This window comes from Cyprinodon tularosa, unplaced genomic scaffold (genome assembly GCF_016077235.1).
Source record: "Cyprinodon tularosa strain WSP-4 unplaced genomic scaffold, ASM1607723v1 ctg79, whole genome shotgun sequence".
Lineage (NCBI taxonomy): Eukaryota > Metazoa > Chordata > Actinopteri > Cyprinodontiformes > Cyprinodontidae > Cyprinodon > Cyprinodon tularosa.
In genome coordinates this window covers 796,610-820,138 of record NW_024039551.1, presented here as the reverse complement: position 1 = coordinate 820,138, position 23,529 = coordinate 796,610, and the positions used below count along the sequence as shown (strand labels likewise).

General features: G+C 37.2%; 1 protein-coding gene across 1 annotated transcript; it reads left to right on the top strand.

Annotated features, from left to right (window-relative positions):
* Nucleotides 1–2,580: 2,580 nt before the first annotated feature.
* On the top strand, nucleotides 2,581–4,848 carry pou4f2 (POU class 4 homeobox 2). Its single transcript, XM_038271116.1, has 2 exons — nucleotides 2,581–3,410; nucleotides 3,737–4,848. Exons 1-2 carry the CDS (start codon nucleotides 3,186–3,188, stop codon nucleotides 4,667–4,669), a joined length of 1,158 nt encoding a protein of 385 aa, XP_038127044.1. The 5' UTR covers nucleotides 2,581–3,185; the 3' UTR covers nucleotides 4,670–4,848.
* The last annotated feature ends 18,681 nt before the right edge of the window (nucleotides 4,849–23,529 follow it).

Sequence of the window (23,529 nt, the reverse complement as noted above, 5' to 3'; positions counted from 1 at the left end):
ACAGCTGGGATAGGAGAGCTCATCGACAGAACCACTATAAACAGTGAAATTTACAGATCAGCCTTTTTTTCCCTGAAGATTGAAAAACAAAAACATCACATTGTTGGGAAAAATGAAAACATACAGCATGTTCTCACATACAATTTACATATAAGATATCATACATAGCATAAACAAACTTTCCACATGGCAGACCAATTTGTCCTTCCATTCCCAAATTCATGTTCATATATATATGTATATATATATATATATATATATATATATATATATATATATATATATATATATATATATATATATATATATATATATATATATATATATATATATATATATATATATATATATATATGTAATATATATATATACGTATATATACATATATATATACGTATATATGTATATATATATTATATATATATGTATACGTATATATATATGTATGTGTATATATATATGTATATATATATATATATATATATATATATATATATATATATATATATATATATATATATATATATATATATATATGTATATATATATATACATGTATATATATATATATATACATAGGTATATATGTATATATATATTATATATGTATATATATATATATATATATATATATATATATACGTTTTGGAGTATTAGGCTACAAAAAAAAACTTCGAGGGGGTGAATACTTTTGTGAGGTACTTTGCTGGTAAAAAAAAAAACGCGCACATTTAGATTTCTGACTCCAGGTGAACAGTGTGGTGTACCTGTGTTTTTTTTTTCGCCATGACAAACCGTTCAGAGGTAACCCTGTAAAACATTCAGACATGATGTCCTCCCTCAAACGTGAGAAAACTGTTGGCAAAGGATGCAAAAGCCTTTAGGATGGGGGTGGGGGTGGGGGGGTTACTATACACCTGCCAAGGAAAGTGTTGGAGAATCGGCTATGCTTCAAAGCCAATTGCTTTTAAGAAGCCGGGGCTTGATTTATTTGACTTAAGATATACTTTTTTGTGTTTCATTGTGAATGAAAATTTCATACACCGATTTAGAGGTGGTGAAATATAAATGATTCCTTTAAAGTTTCATCATAAATCAGTCTTGTCGGTAGATGTGAACAGACGCTGATCCCTCCTTGATGTCTCCGGAGCCCTGATCACCCCCCCACCTTCCAGCAGCCCCCATTTCACCCCCATTTCTTAAGGTGGCTCCAGCAGAGCCTGTTTGTCCCACTGGGGGTAACCGTGTCTCGCTGCTGCTGGAGAGCATTTCTGGATCTGCTCTGGCAGCACCAACAATCCAACAATGCAGCTGTGAGGAAATTCACTATATCTGTATATGGAAGGGAAACTGTGGGAGTGAGATCTAGTGTTTCTCTGCAGAAGCCAACAGAATCTCAGCACATTCTCTCTGCCAGTGTTATACTGAAGGCATGGACTGCATCACGAGCTGCGATATTTGCTCTGTTATGCTTTAAATCCTCACTAAGTAGATGCCGATCTCACCAAAAGAGCGGAACGCAATGAAATATAACAGTAAATAAAAACAAATAAAATACAACTAGAATAAAAAGTGTGTTTTAACTGGTAAGATCTCTAATATCTATAATATAAACATCAGAGGATGCGGGCAGATGCTTTCCATTAAAATAAAAATACTACTAACGAAATATAGAGATTTGTTTACATGGGAATTCAAATGATTTAAATGATAAATTAAATATAGAATTATTCTATTCCTGACACGTTGTAACTCGATCACCCTGCAGATCATCTTAAACAACTTAGACACTTCTAGTTAATTACGCCGTGATTAAATATTGTAATTACGTTACAGATAATGTGGTCTTAATTAGCGTAGAGATAAGATAATAGCCCGCTATGACAGGAATATTCATGTTTTAAAGTAGATGGTTTTTATTATGGTTATTATTTTAAATCAAAGTTGGGTTTCATGCTTTATAGCTGTAAAGGAAGGTGCAATTCTAGGATGACACGGGGAAAAATATCCAAAGTTTATTTTGATTTTTGCTTTTTTAAATCGAAAGAGATGAAGAAAATCAAATTTAACTTGTGACTACAGCATTTTTTTTGATAAATTAGTTTCCTTTTGGTTGTTTACGGTAAAATACAATCTGCACAATACAATAAAATTAAATAAAATAAGAAAATTTGAAAAATAGAAAATATATTTGCTCTTATTGTTGAATTTTAGTTACTTCTCTGTTCGCATTCCGAGGTTTAACGAAAAAAAAAAAATTCTTCAGAGCACAAAGAATGAATTTATTGGGGAAAAAACTTCGCTGTGGCTCATTAGAAGAGCTGTTGGTAACGAGGTGTTGGTGATGAAGTAGAATCATTGGAAATAAATGCCTTGTTGTAGACTGCCCATGCGCACAGTCCCCAGCGGCGGCGGCGGTGTGGCTAATGAAGAATAATAAATCATGAAAGGGTTTTTCAGGTGCAGCTGTGAGAGGAGTGTGTGTGTGTGTGTGTGTGTGTGAAAGAGAGAGAGAGAGAGACGAAGAGTGGAGGAGAGGGAGGGCGTCTGTGTGCGTGAGAGAGAAGGGAGAGAGAGAGAGACTCAGTCTGCCCTTCGCCTCAGAGCGCAGCCAGTTTGGGTCCCCGCAGCATTCAACCGAGTCGAAGAGGTTCAGTCACCAAGACCTTCCGCAGTTTTCCACACGGATTTTTAAAAAAACTAAAATTACCGATAAAGAGCAAGAATAGCGACTTCTAACTGCAAATATTTTGGAAATCCCGAAGAGAAACTTTTGATTTGCAGTTTTTTTTTTTTGGCATCTGTGAGGAGGAGCTGTTTTTTTTTTACTTGTTTTTTTTTATGTTTAAAAAAAAAAATCACAAAAAAAAGAACCAAAACAAAAATAATATTTGCCAAAAACAACCTGTCGGAGATTGATGGAGAAAGGCAGTTATTTTTGAAGATCGCGCCACATGTCCAGAAAGGAAGGGGCTTCAGCTGCAGCGCTCCACTCAGCAGAAATAAATGTGACTCGGTGTCGGAACGCTTGTTTTTTGCCTGAACGTTTTTTTTTTTTTTTTTTTTAATTAAACTCTACAGCGACTTGAGACTCCTGCCAAGCTATTGGACTTGAACTCCGAGCCGAGGAGGCGGAGTCTTAACTTATTAAAAAGGAACTTTCGGAGGTTCGGGCGCCAGCAAATATGATGATGATGTCTCTGAACAGCAAGCAGGCTTTCACCATGGCCCACACCAGCCTGCCCGAACCCAAGTACTCTCTGCACTCGTCCTCGTCCTCCACTCTGACTTCCAACGCGCCCTCGTCCTCCTGCTCGTCCTCCCGCCACAGCAGCAGCACCATAATCAGCAGCAGCGGCAGCAGCAGCAGCTCCGAGGTGATGCGCAGAGCTTGTCTCCCAACCCCACCGGTACGTATTCTGCATAATCACTGCTTAAAGGCACATTTTGACAGCCCACTTTTTTTTCCTGCTTGATGTTTTTTTTATGTCTGCACAGCAAATCACCCAACACCTCCATGTTTTTTTTCTTCCTCTGCTCAACTTATGTATTCAGTAGGCTTTGCCTTTGGTATAAATTTTTATGACCTGGGATGTTGCATGTGTCTTGTTTTGTGTGCTCCCCTTTTTTTTTTTGGATTTCTTTTTTTCCCCTCATTCTGGAAATGTTTTAAACCGAGGAGTGGAGGGAGAATTCCCTGCTGACAGTTATGTGTGCATTCTATTTGCAATTGCAGAGCAATATATTCGGAGGCTTGGATGAGAGTTTGTTGGCCCGGGCTGAAGCTCTAGCGGCGGTGGATATCGTCTCGCAGACCAAGAGCCACCACCACCCTCCACATCACAGCCCCTTCAAGCCTGACGCGACCTACCACACAATGAACACTCTGCCCTGCACCTCCTCTTCCTCCTCATCATCCTCGGTGCCTATTTCTCATCCGTCCGCTTTGGCTGGCCACCACCATCACCACCATCACCACCACCATCACCAGCCTCACCAGGCGCTGGAGGGGGACCTGCTGGACCACATCACCCCGGGACTCGCGCTGGGAGCCATGGCAGGGCCGGACGGCTCGGTGGTTTCCACGCCTGCGCACCCTGCCCACATGGCTGGCATGAACCACATGCACCAGGCGGCCATCAACATGGCTCATGCCCACGGGCTGCCGCCGCACATGGGCATGAACGACGTGGACGCCGATCCCAGGGACTTGGAAGCGTTCGCGGAGAGGTTTAAGCAGAGAAGGATCAAACTCGGGGTCACCCAGGCGGACGTGGGGTCAGCTTTAGCCAGCCTTAAGATTCCCGGAGTGGGCTCCCTCAGCCAGAGCACCATCTGCCGCTTCGAGTCCCTCACCTTGTCCCACAACAACATGATCGCTTTGAAGCCCATCCTGCAAGCCTGGCTGGAGGAAGCCGAGAAATCACACAGGGAGAAACTTAACAAGCCCGAGTTGTTCAACGGCGCGGAGAAGAAGAGGAAGCGCACGTCGATAGCCGCGCCGGAGAAGCGCTCGCTTGAGGCCTACTTCGCCATCCAACCGCGTCCCTCCTCGGAGAAAATCGCAGCGATTGCTGAAAAGCTGGACCTGAAAAAGAACGTGGTGCGGGTCTGGTTCTGCAACCAGCGGCAGAAACAGAAACGAATGAAATACTCAGCATGCGTCTAAAAAAAAAAAAAAAAAATCAAAAACAAGAAAAAATAAACACACAAAAGACTTGGAACTGATGAAAATGATTTGTATTATATTTCCTAACTCACGCCCTCTTTTTCAATCATCAGACTCTTTAAAAAACGAAAAGAAAAAAAAAGAACTAAAGAGGAACAATGACTGAAAAAAGAAAAAACTCAAACACCCACCACGACTCTGTCAGAGGGAGACGAGGAGTCAATAAGGCGTCGTTTGACGGATCAAGTAAGAACCACTGTTTCCACTTACTATGCCTCACCGGTTTTTATCTCTATTCCTTTTAAACGCTGATTGTCATTATTTCCCAACATTAGCAGCAGTTTTATTTATTTCCACGCAGAACGAGGTTGTTTTAATCAAAGCACTTGGTTAGTGTCGCAGATTTTCTTCCCTTGGAGTTCATGACAATGCAGTCTGACATTAATTCAGGTCTATGGGGGGATTAAGCGGACAGTTGGTTCTGAGAGCTGAGATTAGATTACTGCCAAATAACCTTCTGTAAATTATCACCAAACACTTCATTTTCTGTCTAAACTTGTTATTCCTTCCACTTGTTTTTATTTCTATAAATCAGGGATCTTTTCCTGGAGGTAAAGTTCAAACATGGTTGTTTTTAAGGCCTCGTGGCTAAAAGAGAAACATCTCTGCAGAATATTGTAATAACAGACTAAAATATATTTTCAATTTAGTGGCCATGTTTCATTTCCCCTCCAGCGTGGGCCGGCTGTCTTATGAACTATTTATTGAGTGAGGTCATGTTTACTTCATTATATATTTATTGGGAATCCCCCCCCACCCCAAACACACACACACACACACACACACACCTCCTCGTTTAGCTTGAGAAAAATCTAAGTCTGACAGCAGCTCAGCTTGTTGTTGTGCTTTAAAGGGAAGAGATGGAGTTTAAAAAGAAAATAACAGTCTCAGATTTGACGATTTTTTTTAAGATGGCACAATCGATATATATATGAGATTAAATTATCCTTTAAATTATTATTTTATGTATGTCTTTATTTCAATTTCCCTGCTGTTTATTTGTATAAATATGCGCGCGTCATGATGGAATCGTTGCTTGTTAAAAGAATCACCATGTTTTAATGTTTTATTTTTTCCTTGAAGAGAAAAAGAAACTGCTTCATGTAAGTATACGTGTACAATGTAAATATTTTCATTGGAATCAGTCGATGCACATAAATATATCCGTACAGGTTTTTGCTGTATTGCTGTTTAGCTGAGGTAATTTATTTATGTAATGTTTTGTTTATAATTTTTTTTTTTTGGTTTATTTGTTTGTTTCCCTGGTTAAATATTTCTAATTATTTATTTCATTCATGTAATTTTAATTTATTAATTATTGAACTGCAATATGTGTTTCATTAAAGAACAAATTTTAACATTTTATCCGAGGTTTTTTTCCGTGATTTGACTGTGTGAAGGGACTCTTGCAGACATATTAGAATTTTTTATTTATTCAGCTGCTTATTTATTGATGAGGAGGAGGGAAAGGCTTTAGCTGAGGGGGGATATGCAGCTTTTAAAAGCAGCTTTGAATGGCCTGTGCTTATTTTAGAGCGAATATTAAACTTTTTTTTTAAGTTTAACCAAATCGTGACTATTGGTTTAAAGAAAACATATAGCATGTCCAATCCATGTTTTTTTTTTATGTCATTAATATCATAGTCGCGACTGAATATGCAGCCTAAAAGAAAATCTAATTAAAAATTTCTTTTTTTTTTTTTGCCTTCTCACTATCCTCCGGGGCTCTTAACAAGGGCCACTTTCTCCCGGCTGCATCAGTGTTAAAGACACACGTGGCTCCTGCGGTGACGCGCTGCCAGCCAGGAGCACATATGCGGCTCACTGTTGCCTTTACCTGAGAGCAAATGCTAATATTCTATTAGAGCTTAATCAGGGGGTCTGTGGAGAGCTGGATGGGTCCCTGGAGCACAGAGTTGCCAGATGTCAGCCCGCCAGAAAAACAGCTCGCCTGCCAACGCGCCCGTCTCTCTATTTGAATGCGCAGTCAAACATCATGCCTCCACCGCGCTCAGGCTTTGAAGCAAAACCTTTTGGTTCGAAGTTATGCTTAGATATGGAGAGGAGGAGGGGAGGACAAAAAAAAAGAGATATTTTGAATGTCATGTCCATATCAGAGCTGCTGGAATTGGGCTTTAGGGCGCCTTGACTTAGCGCCGAACAAGCGTTTCAGCCCCAAGGACAGCTCCATAAAAGAGGCAAGGGCCAAATATCGCCATCATCAGTCATTTATCTATAGAACAAACACATAAATAAATAGATTTAAAAACTATTTACTTAGAGGATTAGATAATGCTACTAGATGTTAAAATATTTCGATATTGAATAATTTTTTTCTCACTATTTTTTTTATTGTATAGATTAATTTACGGGGAAAAACATCATTTTGAATGCATTATCACAATCTGAACTTTAATAATTAAAAAACAAAGTCTATAAAGGTAAAGTGAATCCCTTCCATGTGATCGGTTTTGCATTTATTCTGTTATTTACGTATTTATGTGCGTTGTTATGAAACTTTAAAAGTGAAAACTTAATTATTTATGCTAATTTTATAGTTAGCAATAGTTCTAAAATAGGGAATCTGCTCAGTTACTGAGCACTTGTTTTAGCACCATGGATCTCATTCAAATATCAAATTTCACAGGCTTGTAGTTTAACTAGACTCATTCAAATGTTGCAACCAACGTCTGACAATATTTACTTGTTCTAAATTGGTGAAAAATGAGTAACATAGTTAAAATGACAGATTGCTCCACCAAATTCTTAAAAAGAAACTGTTTCCCAGTAATGCTGGGTAGTGGGGTAGTGCAGAGTTGTTGGGAAATGTTGGTCAGTCTTTTTTTATTATTTTTTTTTAACGAGATAAATCTTTGGTGAGTTAGAATATTCCATATATATCCCTGAATGTTTCTCCATCTATAGCAAATGAGCGCAAATTGCTCAACAGCGCCACCAAGGTGGCAATGATGTTTTATGGCGGTTTGATAAACCCCGCATCTCCCCCCAGTCACGCAGCCATGTAGTACTACTACTCCCACTACTACCAGTTTAAAGTAATATTAGCCATTTTAAGATCCTTACAGGTCATAAATCCAACACTGCTATTATAGACATAGATTCACATATAATAATAATATATTATGTATTTATATAATAATGTCAGCTGAAAAGTATTCAGGAATGTGAGATCTAATGGTAACATCTCCCATCTGTTAATCATAAGGTCTCCATAACAACCAGCCACCAGCCAAACATGCTCCACCGCCACCCTAGTGACAAATTAAGAGGAATCAAAACGAGGTCTTATTAATGAGACGATGCTGATGGTTCATCGGTTTAAAGATGCTCCTGGTGAGCCCCTCTAATCCCCCCCATCCAAAAAAAGAGAGAGAAGCTCACTTAATGCGTTAATAAGAGCGAATTATTAAATTACACATCGACTTATGAAAAGCAGATAATTATGAAGCGCCAGTTAAGCAGTCATTAGCCATCCCTGTTAATTACCGCTGGTCAGGGGAGGGCTGCAGAGTGAGGGTCTCATCGGGAATTGAAATTAACTTCATCCCGGCGCTCTGCTGGTTGACATGGCGGAGCTCAGGCGGAGAGAGGAGCAGATTCCCAACCAGACTGCTGGCTTCGCTTTCACGTGTTTGGGCGAAAATCGATTCAGATTTCATGTATTTATTTATTCCTAAAGCGAATCAATGTGACTCCAGCACCCACGATATAAAACCGCGTGATATTTCTCCCTCTCTCTCTTTTTTGATCTCCAGCACTTGGTATTTTTTCAGCATTGGCTTCATACAGTAAAACATTTACACAGAAACATGCAGCATTGGAAGCTTTCTGCAAAACAAGAAGGGGCAGCTCTGTTTCCTTTTGTCATAATTACGCCCCTATGTTTTATTTTTCTCCCCCCCTCCTGAACATTTCCCTCTTTCACAGGGATGCTGATGAAATTTTAATGAAGCCAGGGACTGTCGGAGCTCCGCCCGGGGACCTGAGAATAGAATATTTTAACTGTACATTTACGCCAAGTGTCTGCCTTCAAAGACGCGGCTGCTGCTCTCGAATTAGATGAACTGGGAGCCATAAAGTGAGCGCGCTGCAGACTGCAGGCCCCTACAAACCCCGTGTATTTATCATGGAGTGGAGCTGGCTGCTTTACGCTGCGCACCAACCCGTCACATGGCGGCTGGAATGGGAAGTGGCAATCGCCATTTGATTTCGTCGCCAATCGGTTGTTGTCGATGCAATATTAATCAGCCATCAATAGTCATTAGTTTGTTAAGTGTTTTGCCAGAATCTAATCGATGGAGGCTGGAAGAAAGCTGCTGGGGTACTTTCTAATCTGTAAGGTGGCATACAGAGGGTGGGAAAGGCACAGTTTCTCTGCCAGTCGAGCAGCTCTTTACTCATAATAAAATCACGCATGCAAGAACGCAACAGCCCAAAGGCAAACTGATAAACTGGAGCTGACGCCAAAGAGGCCTTGGTAATGCTTAGGCCTGTGCTCCAACTAGAAGACACTTGAAATACTTCGCTCCTCTTTCTTAGGCATAAACGATGAAAAATTGTGGTAAATGTCATATTTGAAGACATAACTTCTAACACAAATACATACTACCACCACTTTTTAGCGCGTGGGGGCAATTTTAAAGAAGTTAAAGTTTTTTTTTTTTTTTTTTTTTTGATTAACTGACCCTAATGAGAGCATCTTATTTTATTCCACTGAATTCTCTATTGTTTTTATTTTTTATTATCTTTTTTGAAACTCTGAAATTCAACCTTCTTCCGATTAAGAAAAAACAGAATAAAACAGAATATTTCCCCCTGATAATAATAATATTGACAGTAATAACAAAAGTTCAGATGTAGGCCTATAATTTGAAATTTTATCGGTTTAAAAAAAAAAAAAAGGGCTACACCTCATCTTTTTGGACAATAAAGTATTTCCTTTAACTAATAAAATTAACACATTTATGAACATATATATATATATATATATATATATATATATATATATATATATATATATATATATATATATATATATATATATATATATATATATATAGGCTGTGGTCACTCTTGGAGTAAAGATGTAAAAATTCATAAATGTGTTAATTTTATACGAATATATATATATATATATATATATATATATATATATATATATATATATATATATATATATATATATATATATATGTATTCGTGTGTGTGTCTGTGTTTACTGTAACTGTAAACTCCTCGATCAGGCTGAGTGAAAAGGCTTTTAGCCAAATAACCTTTATTTTGAAATCTAGACTGAAACCAGACATGCGTGGAGAAGAAATCTCCACCTATAAATTATTGATGACGTGGAACCCCTTTAAAGACAAACCTTTATCTCCCAGCTCTATAAAATAAAAAAATATATATTCTTTTCTGTGCTTATTATAAAATGGAAGCTTCGGCATTGAAATGAAATCCTGTAATTTATTTATTTATTTTGATGGTTTTGGATGAATGTCTCATTTTAAAGTGTTTTTAATTTATGGCCACTGAAATGCTCGGTTCCGGCTAAAACAGCTCTGGGGCATGATTAGAGAAGCTCCGGTCACACTGACATGTGGCCGATACCAAAATAATGATTTTGATGTAGACCCAAGTTCCCGCCTTTTCCCCAGAGCATTCTCACTTCTTTCACGCATTTATTAAGCTACTGATGGGAACATGAAAATCTATTTTAATTTCTTAAAGACCCGACATTCCGCCTCTATGTTTAGTATTTATTTTATTAGCCATTTATTCTTTTTTTTTATCTGTATAAGTCCAGATATATATTGAAACTTGAGGCTCAGATAAAATTATCTGCTTCCTTATGGAGCTAGGCTTATTTTTGAGTGTTTTGGTGATTTTTAAAATATCCTACCAGGCATTTCTTTAATATCTTCATAAAATTAAAAGTAAAGATGGTAAGAATAAAAAACTCTTCCCATTATTCATTAGACTTTAAATTAGCTGCTCCACTATTAACTGGTGTGTAAACTGTTAATACTGGAGCAGCTAAGGTTTTCATCTGTGTAAAGATGTGATTGTTGAAATATATTTAACCAATTTTGTTAAATATTTCTAAGTGAAACGTTGTGATCTAAGCATATCTGAAAATGAAAAATCAAACCACCCAACTTGTCCTTGCTCGTCAAAAAAGGAAATATGTAGGTTTGATTTTCTGTTTATTATTATTAGAAATTTCATTGTCTGGGTTTGAAAGCTCAACCCATCCTACCAGGCTAATATTTCTCCATTTATTGTAGCTACCTGATAAAAGACTGCTTAACAACAAAAACTGAAATGCAAATGATGTTCCATAACTGATTGTCCATTTATGTGCTTAGGAATATCTTTTTTATTCAAACAAAATATAAAAATGTGACAATATAAACACCAAGTAGAATTTTTTCACACATCAATACCGTTGTTATTGTATTCTATGGAGGTAGGCTGTACATTAAGCATTTTAATTTTTGAAAAATGTCTCTTTTTGCTCAAAGAGGAAGATTTTTCAAACCTCTCGTTCCCAATCAAAGTGTTGCTCATAGTCATTCAATCAATTTGGGTTTGTTGTGGTATTTAAAATGAGGTAATATAAATGTTTACATTTTAATAAATCATGTAACATTCAGTAATGGTTCCTTTTTATTAACATTAGAGGCTTGATTTGTCAAAAAGTGTCCCTAAAACTTTTACATCTGTAGAATATGTTTATTCATTTAGACTTTTGTTTCATTGTTGTGTGCATGAAGCATTTACGGGGGGGATGTATTATCAATGAATCAAATATTGATTACAGTAAGGAAATCTAAAACATTATAATGCATTAAGTTGGTGTTTAAGGAGGAGCGAAAAACTATTTCAATGATGGCCTTTGTCACATAGCTTAGCAACCACCAGAGGTTTCAGTGAAAGGTTAACCTCAGTTCAAACTGCTTCTTTAATTCCATCATCTTTGTCTCTCTTTGGCTTTAATCCCATTTAATTTATGTATTTAGAGTTCAAAAGCCAGTTCTTATGTTTAGGTTCATATTTAGGATGTCAGGACAAACCACGACCTTCTGACAGATGGCATCATTCAATCAACACCCCAGAAATGTGTGCAGGTTGTTTCTCCTGCTTCTCCTCTTTCAGTCGGATGTATTACAGTTTCTGTATAACAAAAGAGTTACAGGTATGACTGTAATTTAATTAGTTTAAATCCTGATCTGAAGAGTTTATCCCTGCTTACAAAAATTACCGATCATCAGGTTTGTGATACTCCTTGTTTTGGGGCTCTGAATGAGTGAGCAGGGATTGGACCCTAACGAGGAGGTGGTAGAGCTGTCTCAAGCATGTGTGTTCACTGGGCTTTGACAGCACAGCTCTGTTGCAAATCTATTAATCATACCCACAAGGAGGGCTGCTCTCTCTCTCTCACACTCTCTCTCTTTCTCTCTTGTTCCTCCTTTCTTTCTCTTGCTCACTCGCTCATCCACTCACTTACTCACTCACTCAGTCTCAGTTTTCAGTTTATACAGAACAGAATCATTTACATAAAGTCCTTAAGGCAAATAACTGTTGGGGGCTCTAATTTATATCTGATCGAAAATTAGCCGTCATTATGCGCGCCATTAGCTGCGTCTTTAATGTGCTTCTAAGCACCATTTGTCAAGCAGCTTGTTAATATCCTTCAAGTCTTTAAAGTTGAGAGCTCATTAAAGACTGCTGTGCCTGCTCTTGATGCCATTTTATAAGATTCAGAGGGAATGGATAAAACATTTCAGGAGTTTTTTTTAATATTCATAATTTTAAGGAATGGTAGTATGAATGCATCTATTGTGCTTTCTGGATGAGTACAAATAAGAAAAATATCATTAATACACCTTTACTTTTGGATAATAAAAACATTTTCTTTGGATCTGATTGAAAAAAGGAATAGTTCTAAATGTCATTTTCCTGGAAACATCACATGAATTCTTACATCTTCACTCCCAGAGTGTATGCTTCCTTGTCCACAGCCCATAAAATCAGAGTCCCAGGCCCAATCTTTGCCTGAGCCTAATGGGAGTTATGCTGCTTATTATTGGTTTAAACTCCGTGTCCTTAGCCTCTTTTTTCTGCAGTGTACCAGATTCCTCCAGGCTAAAGCAATAAGGAGAGTAATTAGAATGCTAAAGACAGATGTAAATAAAGAGAATGAGACAGTGGTGAGGGATGAGGCGGCGAGGTCACACACTCTCATCAAAAACCCAGTTGGTTGCAAATGACACAACGCTCTGTGCCAGAGGCCTGGGGGCTACGGCTGCAAACCAGAGGACGTAATGGACTAAATTATGGCCTCAATGGCAATGCATCTCTCAGCACCACTAGGGACAGACAACACACACTCGCACACACAGACAGTCCCAAATCCTCAAACACAGAACGGCGTGTTTCCACTCAAACTGTTGGAAAACATTGCATAATACATTCAAAGATATTATTATTATTATCAAGACACAGATTTCATTTTTTCCACTAAGGAGATGAACCTTGATTACTTTTTATGATGCTGAACAATAGAAACGTTCAAAATAAAGCTAAAAATACATAACCAAATATTTTACTCAAGTGAAAGTACCGCAGCGATATTTAATTGAAAAATGATATAATAAAAAAATTGAAACAAGTTCTATAAGTGTATTTTTATCAAAACTTTACTCAAGTAAATGTAACTAGTTACTACACAACTGTGTTAAATAGTAATGAGATATTGGGATTAAATATATTTCAAAGTTTGTTCTTTTGCTGATGTTCTACAGCCTTAATGATTTCTATAAAGAATTAGAATTTCTTACTTTATGGATAAAAAAAACATTGAATGTCTACTAATCAGTTGTTGCTACGGTAGCCTCGCATAAAGAAGGCTCTGGGTTCCATAGAGAAATTGTCTTTGCGTAATCCATCTTCCTCCCACATTCCAAAAACAGGCTGTTAGGTGTGACTGTGGTTTTGGTTCTATGTATCTGTGTTAACATGTCCAGATTGGAGCCCCTTTAGCCCACAGAGACAGGCAGCAGTGACCCTGACTGCTAAGTGGCAGAATGTTGATATTTACCAGTCCATCAGCTCTTTGTCCAAAACATAGAACTGAGTTTGTTTTTCAGCTTAAACTCTACACGTTGTTATCAAGAAGGATTTCCTTCTTTTTTTTTTCTTTTTTAGTCAGACGTTGATCTTATTTGCCTTTTTTTTTTTACCGGACAAAGATAACCTGAGAATTTGACAAAAAACAAATTTGAGATATTTCATAAAAGCAGAAAATCCTGCATGTGACAAAAACAAAACTGTCCACCATGTTTTAGAAGGTAAAGTAAATGTTTCTCTTTTACCCAAACCTGGTTACTGCCAGACATAGAAAATCACTCATATTAATTTGGTCTCATAACATTAAAGAAACTAAAAGATCTCAGAAGGAAATCCTGCCCAGATACAGGGAATCTTAAGTCCCTGACAATTGTCAGCATGGAAAGGGCTGCAGAGACATTTTCAGGGCTTTGGGCACCAGGACGCCACATTAATGGACATGTCAGCAAAGCCAGAAACACGGAACCATAGTCAACCAAAATCTCACCTCATTTAAGACTCATGACGAAGGCGAGAGACCAGACCAACAAGGAACAACGTCTAAAGCACTGCAAGCCTGAGTGGGCAAGTTAAAGTGAGAACTGATTATTTAATAATAACCTAAATCAACTCTGATCTGTAATAAAACTAACCCTGGAAGAAATATTATCATTGTATTCGGCTTTAGTTTGAGCAGGTAAATAAGATGATGGACCAATGGGCGTAGAATATCTGTCCTTAAAACAAGACAATGAGCTATTATGCACTTGCTATGAGATAATGGATTTTTTTTTTCTTAAATGAAATGTAAATAATCCTACTTATGTAACTGAGAGAAAATCAGCTAATTTTAAGAAAATTTTATTTGCCAATGTTTTAATTTTTGCAGTGCTTAAATACAAGTGCACTATAAAAAATGCATAAACGTAAATCATTCATCTTGAAATAAGTGTGATTCCCCTTATTTTGAGCAGATAAGACAATGTGTCAATGGAGTATGACAATTTGCATTTAAATAAAAAAAAACAGCTCCATTTTTCTAAAATGCATAATATCTAATTATCTAAGGGCAGAAATCCTCATTCAACTGGCAGATCGTCTTATTAACCTGCTCTAATACAGGCTAATTTCACAGATTTTAAGAGACATTTACTTATTTTTAGATCAGTTTTAAAGTGTAGGGTTAAGGACCAAGCCAATAATCCAAAGTAGACACACACTGCAAATGGTGTCTTTTTAACCAAGCCTTACAATCTTAGATCTAGACAAAAAGTGTTTCTGATCTTGTTTTGAGATTAATCTACCAAACAAGAGTGAATTCTGTTAGAATATGAATCCAATAAGAGGACCACTAAGACTTTTTGGCTAGATCTACGATTGTAAGGCTTGGTTAGATAAAGAATTTTTGCAGTGTGAAGAAGCCTAACGAGGCCCGGGTGGATCCCCGGCTGCCCTGCCCTCATCAGGGCTTGCTGCTGAGCCATTGCCATGTGAGGCTGAGGCACCATGCCTGGTCCCATCATCCTCTGCTGTTGCTGCATCATGTGTGGAGCCCGTGGCACCATCCCCGACTGTCCCATCATGCCCTGGACCGGAGGACGTGGCTGATGTTGCAGAATCAGCTGGTCAGGTCCCTGGGGGTTTAGGTTAGGTGCAGAGAAAGTGCAGTTTTGTAGGGGACTAGTAAGAATCTGGACTTCAGTCCAATTAAGATATTGTTCTGTGACCTTAAGCAAGCCGTTCATACTTAAGAAGCCTCCCACTTTAGTGACAATTTTTCCAAATAAGTGTAGGTTTAAGAAATCCAACCAAAACGTGAGGATATAAAAACTGGATGCAGATTGCTATAAAACCTAATGGCTTCTCCTGTAACCATTTGAATCATATGTTACAATCTTTTCCAGTCCCACATTTATGGCTTTGTGTGTCATAAACCGACAATTATAATACTCTGGGCAGCCAGGCACAGACATTTGGCAGCAGTCAAGCTGCAAATGAGCCATCAGATAACTTCCAATGAGACGCTCTTTTTAAAGGATTGGAAGTGGTGACGGTTTCCACACATTCCCTTCTTTTACATCAATGAACCTGAACTACAGAACGCCAAACAATATCTGAATTCTGCTACATCAGAACAAAAGGTGTAAAATATTTCCTCTTTATCATCAAACTCCCATTTTCTACAGTGTATCGGTTTCTGCGGTGGAAATGAGAGACATATAGCTTTTTTATTGCTGAAAAGTTACCGGCCTGCCATGCAAATACTCTGCTGAAAGTAATGTCTCAGCAAAGCAGCTTGATGCCACCCATTATATTAGATTACATTGTGCTGTTGAAATGTGTGCTTCTGAGGTGCCTTTGCGAAAGGTTGATTACTGTGGATATATTTCACCTGCCGCTCTGGGCCATTATTGCTTGAGATAGGGACTTTAGTCAGAAGCTTGATGGAGCGCTCCTGAACTGGCATTGTTCCTAGTAAAACCATAGAGAGTGATTCAATGCCCGCATAAAGAAATGTTAACGATCATCAAAGACCTTTGTGTTGGATGGCTTCCCTCGCAGTCCTTCTCTTCCCCACAAGATTATGTCCTTTTTATTCCTACCCAGCCTATCTGATATATCTCTTTTTAATTTTTTAGGAAATGCTTTGTAAGAAAAACATCATAATAATTCAGTGTAATCTGGCAGAATATTTCCCAAACTATAAATTTCCTTTAGAAAAAAACCTGCATTCCATCTGTGTGTGTTTCTAATTTCCCATATTTACAGTGAAGTGCTTTGGTATCTGAGTTGCAGTGCTGTGAAATGTGGCAGCAAGACACAGTTTCTGACCTCTATATAGCAGAGTGGAAGGACCTCAACAGCTGTAAACAACACTGCAATCAGTGTCCCATCTGCTCCCATGTCCCACTTGTGTGGATGCCTTTTTGCCATTTCTTTCACTCTCTGCCAAGCGACTGCCTCAGGACATCTAACCCAGAGAAAAGAGCTCATTTACCCAAGGAGGAAAGAAGCAAACTAGATTTCTGAGGGTGTTTGCTGACAAGGGAACATGGTGGCTGAATTCAAAGTAATGCACTGGAATTTTATGCATCAAATCATCCAGAAACACTCCGTCTGCGCAAATTCAAACATTATTTGAAAACGGTTAAAATCTTCTGTTATGAAGCCGGATTCTGCTGCGAGAAAAAGAAAATCCTAATGCATGTTATATGCTCATTTAACCTGCATTAACTTTTGTTTTTTAACCCAGTTGTGCTTCACAGGATTTGTCTAAAGACAAAACTTCTGTTCAGAAGGTAAGTGGCACCACGCAACAGCTTTATTTAGAGGCTTTAATCCTTAAATTAACTGCATTCAACATCTCATCCATAGTCTAAATCATGCTAGAACACCAGCCTCTGCTGGACCAGGGTCACTCAGTTGTTCATACTGTAAAAACTAATTTAAACCAAGTAAACATGTCTTAAAATAGGTGTATTGGCTCTTAATTTGGACAGGTTAATAAAATGATCCGCAAATCTCTACCCTTAAAATAAATCATAAACAATAGAAATAAGAAAATGGAGTTTCATTTTTTATTTTGCCAAGTTGCTCTTGGTTTCTCCAAATCCACCAGGAAATCTAAATAATGTTGACAAATATAAACATTAATGTGACAAATAACTTGCAGTGCATATGGAATAATAGTTACATCATACACAAAGAAATAAAATACCTCGTTGTTTGCATACTGCAAAAAAGGGAATTATTCAAAAAGTCTTTAAAATGATGTTTCCATAAACGTAAACGTCCGTATTCTTGAGCTAGCAAGAATCCTCCATAACCACTTAATTGCGTCTTCCACCAGAGCTCAAATGAGACCATCTTAACTTTAAAATAAAGGCACATTTACTATGTACTGGATCTTTTAATATAAAACAAATACAACTTCAATTCATTCGAATCAGACAATTACCATAGAAAAAGTAAAAGAAATTATAGAATTATTTACAATAAACATAAATGCTACTATTACATAAATCATCATATTCCTTTGGAAATTATCCTACTTACCTGTTCAAATATAGGGAAAATACACTTATTGCGCTGCATCACGCTCTGGCTTGAACTACAAATCTCCAACACATCAAAAACTAAACTTAAAAAACACGTTAAAATCTAAAATACATAGAATGTCTAAAACCGGTCTATTTGTCTTTAATCTGAGCAGGTAAATAATATAATGTTCCAGAGGAAATGAAAAAAAGATAATTAGATATTATGCACTTTGTTATGCATAAACAAGAGAAAAGACAAAAAATAACTTATTTATTGCAGCGAAGAAATTAAGATCTGAAGAATTTACTCTGTGAGCCTGATAAATTCAATTTCAATTCAGTTTATTTATATAGCGCCAAATTCACAACACATGTCATCTTAAGGCACTTTACAGTTCAACCAGATCATACAGTCAAATTGATACAAAGTTTTCTATCTAAGGAAAACCAGTTGATTGAATCGACTCATTGACTCAAATACAATCCCTCATCATAAACACATCTGAGTCTTTTTAATCCCAATTTACAACTAATTCAACACAGCCTTCATAGAATACACTATGCAGGCCAACGGATGTTTAACATGGGGGTTTGCACAGTCTTATAAATGCTTACAATGCTGAAGTAATGCATCAGATGATTTATATATTTATATAAAAAGAAAGGAAGATAAAAAAAAGGGGAAAGATGTGGCAGATAAGATGATTACGAGGCCCAAAGTAACAAAGGGAGAAAACATGAATAAGAGACAGAAAGTGGTGTATGTAAAGAAAAACAAATTAAGCAAATGTCTTCTGTTAAAATGTTTTTATTTGTTAATTTATTTTTTTGTTTTGTGTCTCATCTTCTGATTTCAGAGGGCCCCATGCATGACTTCGCTTAGGGGCCCAAGTGTCCTAAATCTGATAAAGGCTCTGGGTCCTTGAACCTCATTCTATGTCTGAATCTTATGTCTCTAAAAGAAAATCAACCTGATTCCAAACTGTTGATGAGGAAGACTTCTGTGCTCAGCGTGGGCGACTTCTAAACAAACACCCCTCCCACCAGAGTTCTGAGGGTCATGTGATCTGACCGACGGGTCGGAGCCACTTTGCTTTGGGTGGGATTACTGTGGGAATGGAGGAATTTGACTGGAGCGTTTTCCCTTGAAGAGGGTCCTCCAGAAGCCCGATCTGTTCTTGCCTTTACTCATTTACTTTATCGCTGCACTGCTGGAGTATACATAATTCAGACAACCAGGGGATGTCTTTGGGCTCCGAACCACCTGCTGGCTTTTATTAGCTAATTAGCGATGATTTATCAGAGCTGCTAATTTGAGTGGAGCTGCTTGCCTTCAGGACTCTCAGAACACTGTATGAATTCTGATGGTAATTATGCTTATTTGATGGGCAGTTTGCTCAAACAAAAAGTTCTGTCTTTTCTGTCCCAAAGGGATGAAATTCCTGCTCTTATGAAATATGACCTTGTATGATTTTTTTTTCTCCAGTCTGTCTCATTAGGTGTTCTACACATTTCATGTTAATGCCTAGATTCAGAACAGCTTACCTTCATACCTGTAGCTACACATCCTTGGAAAGGTCTGTTAGGATGTCCTGATATTCCATCTTCATTGGTAAGTGGAGCATCATTCCCTCCAAATATTACACTTGTTTTAGCTTGTTTACACCTGAGAACCTTAAATATAATAAAGTTGGATCTTCTGACCAAAACTACCAGAAAGACTGAAGGTGGTTGTCACTACACAGACCTATGAAAGTTAATGTCTTCTAACAGCTATTTTCTGTCATCACATGGAAACTATTTGCTGTTTAATGATTAAATTGATTTGTTCCATTATTTATACAACCATAAAACATGTCTAAAAAAGATTTTGCGAGTAATTTTTCTATCTTTTCAGATTTACCTCTATTTTTGCAGATTTTATATTTTCAAAAAATAATATATTTCTTTTGTTTTCCAGATCAAATTTCTTCTGAAATGAGGAAAAGAGACACATTTCTATTTGCTTGTTGGATGTTAGTAACAACATTTTTATTTGACAGAAGAAACGTTTGAATTTAACTTAAAGTGAAGAGAATATGATCTGAGAAATGATTCATGAAACTCAATCTGGAAAACAAAGATTTGAAGAAAATATTAGAAAATATAGAATATATTAAAATTAAAAAATAAAATAAAAAAACTAAATAAGCAAAAAAAATAATTTAAATAAGATCCTAGAAAACAGCAAAGTTACTCTCAAAACCCTTTTTTTTTAATAACAGCGTTTTTTCAAAATTTTATTTCTGTAATTCATTTTTTTAAATCAAACTTCCAATTTCCACAAAATGTGTTCTTTGAAACAATAATGGAAAAATTCTCTCCATATTTCACTTGCAAGTTGCTAAATACTTAAAAATAAATAAGTTTATTAAATTCCATTTCTTTATTCAGTTGTTCATCAATATTTATTTCTATCCAACATCACTTTAGACTTTCTAAATGTAGAAATTCTTTTTAAAGCAAAGCTTGTTTTGGGAACATTTGTTAACGGTATTTTCTTTACCAGTCTTTAACCTTGCCAGGCCGAATTTATTCACCTCCACATTAACATTAGCCACTTTTTTAACTGTTTTGCTGGACTTACTTGCTTTTTTAAGTATTTGTTTCTGTTTCTGTTTCTGTCTGACATTCGGAGGGAATTTTACTGAAACATTTGTTATGAAGCTGAGGAGAAGCTGACTTGCGGTATAATGCTTTAGATGTGAAACAGAATAAGGATTTATCCTCCATGCTTTTTGGTCATTAATCATAAAAGTAATTATTGAAATCCTCTTTGCCATCAAATCATTAAAAACCTTCATGTTTTTTAATTTTTTGATAAGTTTTGAGCAATTATATTACCTTGCTGTGTTTAAGTTGCTATTGCAAGAAAACTTAAACTCATTCTTTTATTATGAATCATCCGGACAATTTCAACTCATTCTTTAAAGTACTTGAAACAATAATGTTGAATAAAGCTGACAGGTCTTAGACAGGTCCAACAGATACAAGATGGTTGTATCAACTGAATCTGTTCGATGTTCTTTATTTTGGGTCTGCACGGTGGTGCAGTTTGTAGCACTGTTGCCTTGCAGCAAGAAGGTTTCGGGGTGCAATTCTCAGCCCGGGATCTTTCTGCATTCCAGGTTCTCACTGGGTGCATGGTTGTGTCTCCATGTTGCCCTGTGACAGACTGGGTACCTGTCCAGGTTGACCCTGCCTCTGGCCTATAGACTGCCAGAGATACGCACCGGCCCACATTAAGACCCAGATGGAGAAAGTGGGAGTGGATGGATTTTATTTATTTCAGTTCTTCATCAGTCATTCCAAAATCCTTCCGAAGCCTTTTCTGTCAGGATAGCTGATGCCCCAATGTCAGACAGCATGGGATTAGTGGTCACAGTTATGCTGATGGTACTCAGAGCAATTTAAATGAACTTTAAGGCCCCGTCCACACGAAGACGAACCCTGGCCTAAACGCACAAATTTTTCAGCAAACCAGCCTCTCACGAAGCCGGCGTTTCGGGGGTCTGTAAACGATCTTTTTTTTTATTCAGCCAGAGTGGGAAGATTTCGAAACGCCGTTTTCGCGTTTCCATCTTTAAGCTCTAACCGCATTTTTTTTTTTTACACGCATGCGTCATAGTGTCGCCTCTAAACACGCATGCGCGACACAGTATCACAACAACAATGGCGCCGTTGTTGCTAATGCTACTCACCCTGCTGTCGGGCTTACAACAGAATCTTCTTCTTCTGGAATATCTCCAGGAAGAACAGAGCAATATCGACGACATAGTTCATCACCTGAATTTGACTGAACCACGAAAATGGACCCGCAGGGCAACCATGTATAAATATTAGTGCGCATGCCCAACATTTCGTCGCTTATTTTTGCTTTGGCACCACAGCGCCACTTACAGGCCTGGCATACATTTTGCAGCGTTTTCATGCATTCGTGTGGACGATCACATTTATTTTACGTCTCCGTCTTTACGACAAACGTTCTGGAAAATATTAGCGTTTTGTGTTCGTTTTGACTTCGTGTGGACAGGGCCTAAATAGATAGATAGATAGATAGATAGATAGATAGATAGATAGATAGATAGATAGATAGATAGATAGATAGATAGATAGATAGATAGATAGATAGATAGATAGATAGATAGATAGATAGATAGATAGATAGATAGATAGATAGATAGATAGATAGAATGTAGTAAGAATTACTTTGTAATTGCTTTGTTTCAACTTTGGTAATTGTTTACATGAATAACAATATTTCAGTTGAAGCTGTTAGGGTGCGTAACATTGCATTAATTGTTTAAAGTTGAGCAAATGTATAATTATTTTCAGTGTTTAGTTCTCAGAAAGCCCAAATGGTATCATTAAAATCTTTCTTTCTTGTTGGTCTTATCTATTATTCCAAATTTTAATCTTTTATTTATTAGCTGTTAGTTAAAATCATCATTGTAAATAAAAACATCTGTGTTTCAGTCTACATATGTTTCCTTTAAGGAACTGAGTAAATGAGATGAATCCACTTTTTAATATTACTAAGTTTTGATATATATGTATAGAAATTAGTCCAGGCTCAATGCTACTTTAAGTGTAATGTAATTGATAAAGGGGGGAGCAGGTGAAAGAGAAGAGCTGGATTGTGTTTGTCTTACAGATGCATCAGATGACGGTCAGTGACTGCATGTAGAGGAGGGGAGGCAGGATGCCTTCAGACAGATGGGTCAGAACCATGACACTGATTATGTTGAGCGTCCCATCTTCCTCTGAACCTCCAGCTTGGCTCTTGGCTTCGAGCTGCTCAAACTCAGTCTCATTTTGCTGGAGGCATTTCTAACTACAACCATTTGTTTGTTCAGAGGGGATTCCTGCAGTCAAGGAGAGGAGGCTCTTACTGATCTGTAATTTATGCACAGCTCCATTTCACTGCATTGTATTATAATTGGATTGAACTGAAAATAAGTGTAAATCTGACTGCTGGGTTGAAATGTAAAGAAATGAGATTAATATCTTTGAACATGATTTGAAAAAAATGCGTAAAATACTTGACATGACTTAATACTTGTACTTGACAAATACTAATGGGAGATTACTACAACATCAAAATTATTGATCAACAGAACATCTAAGTGCAGCAGAAACAAACTATTTTACTGAAAAAATAGTATATAAATGTTCTGTAGATCTTGAAAGGTCTAAAAACTACTACTACTTCAGGTTATGATGCCAATGTGCCAACAGGAATAGCCAGTTAAAGTAAGGAGAGATGTAGCTCATGCATATTCAGATTCTAGTGGCTCAGTGATAGAGCTGAAAAATGGCCTATTCTCTACTGGGCTGCATGGACGTTAAAAAAACAACATTGGTATTTTTATGGGTCAAGAGCACGCATTTGCATTGGGCTTTAAGTGTGCAATGAACACTTTCTTGATATAATAAATGTTGCTGCTGAACTCCATGTAGGGCAAAAGAAATGCATCTTTACTCCTCACTCCAAAGGAAGACTGAAGAGAATGTGATCTGGAAAAGGTCATTTGAAAAAGATGCAATTTTTAAAACTCTGTGTGAAAAACTTGGAAAAAACAATTGAATAAA

Bases quoted from the DNA above. Each gene is read 5' to 3' on its own strand.
- pou4f2 (XM_038271116.1), top strand. From the start codon at position 3,186: ATGATGATGATGTCTCTGAACAGCAAGCAGGCTTTCACCATGGCCCAC. The intron at 3,411-3,736 runs GTACGTATTCTG...TTGCAATTGCAG, and splicing joins CTTGTCTCCCAACCCCACCG to AGCAATATATTCGGAGGCTT.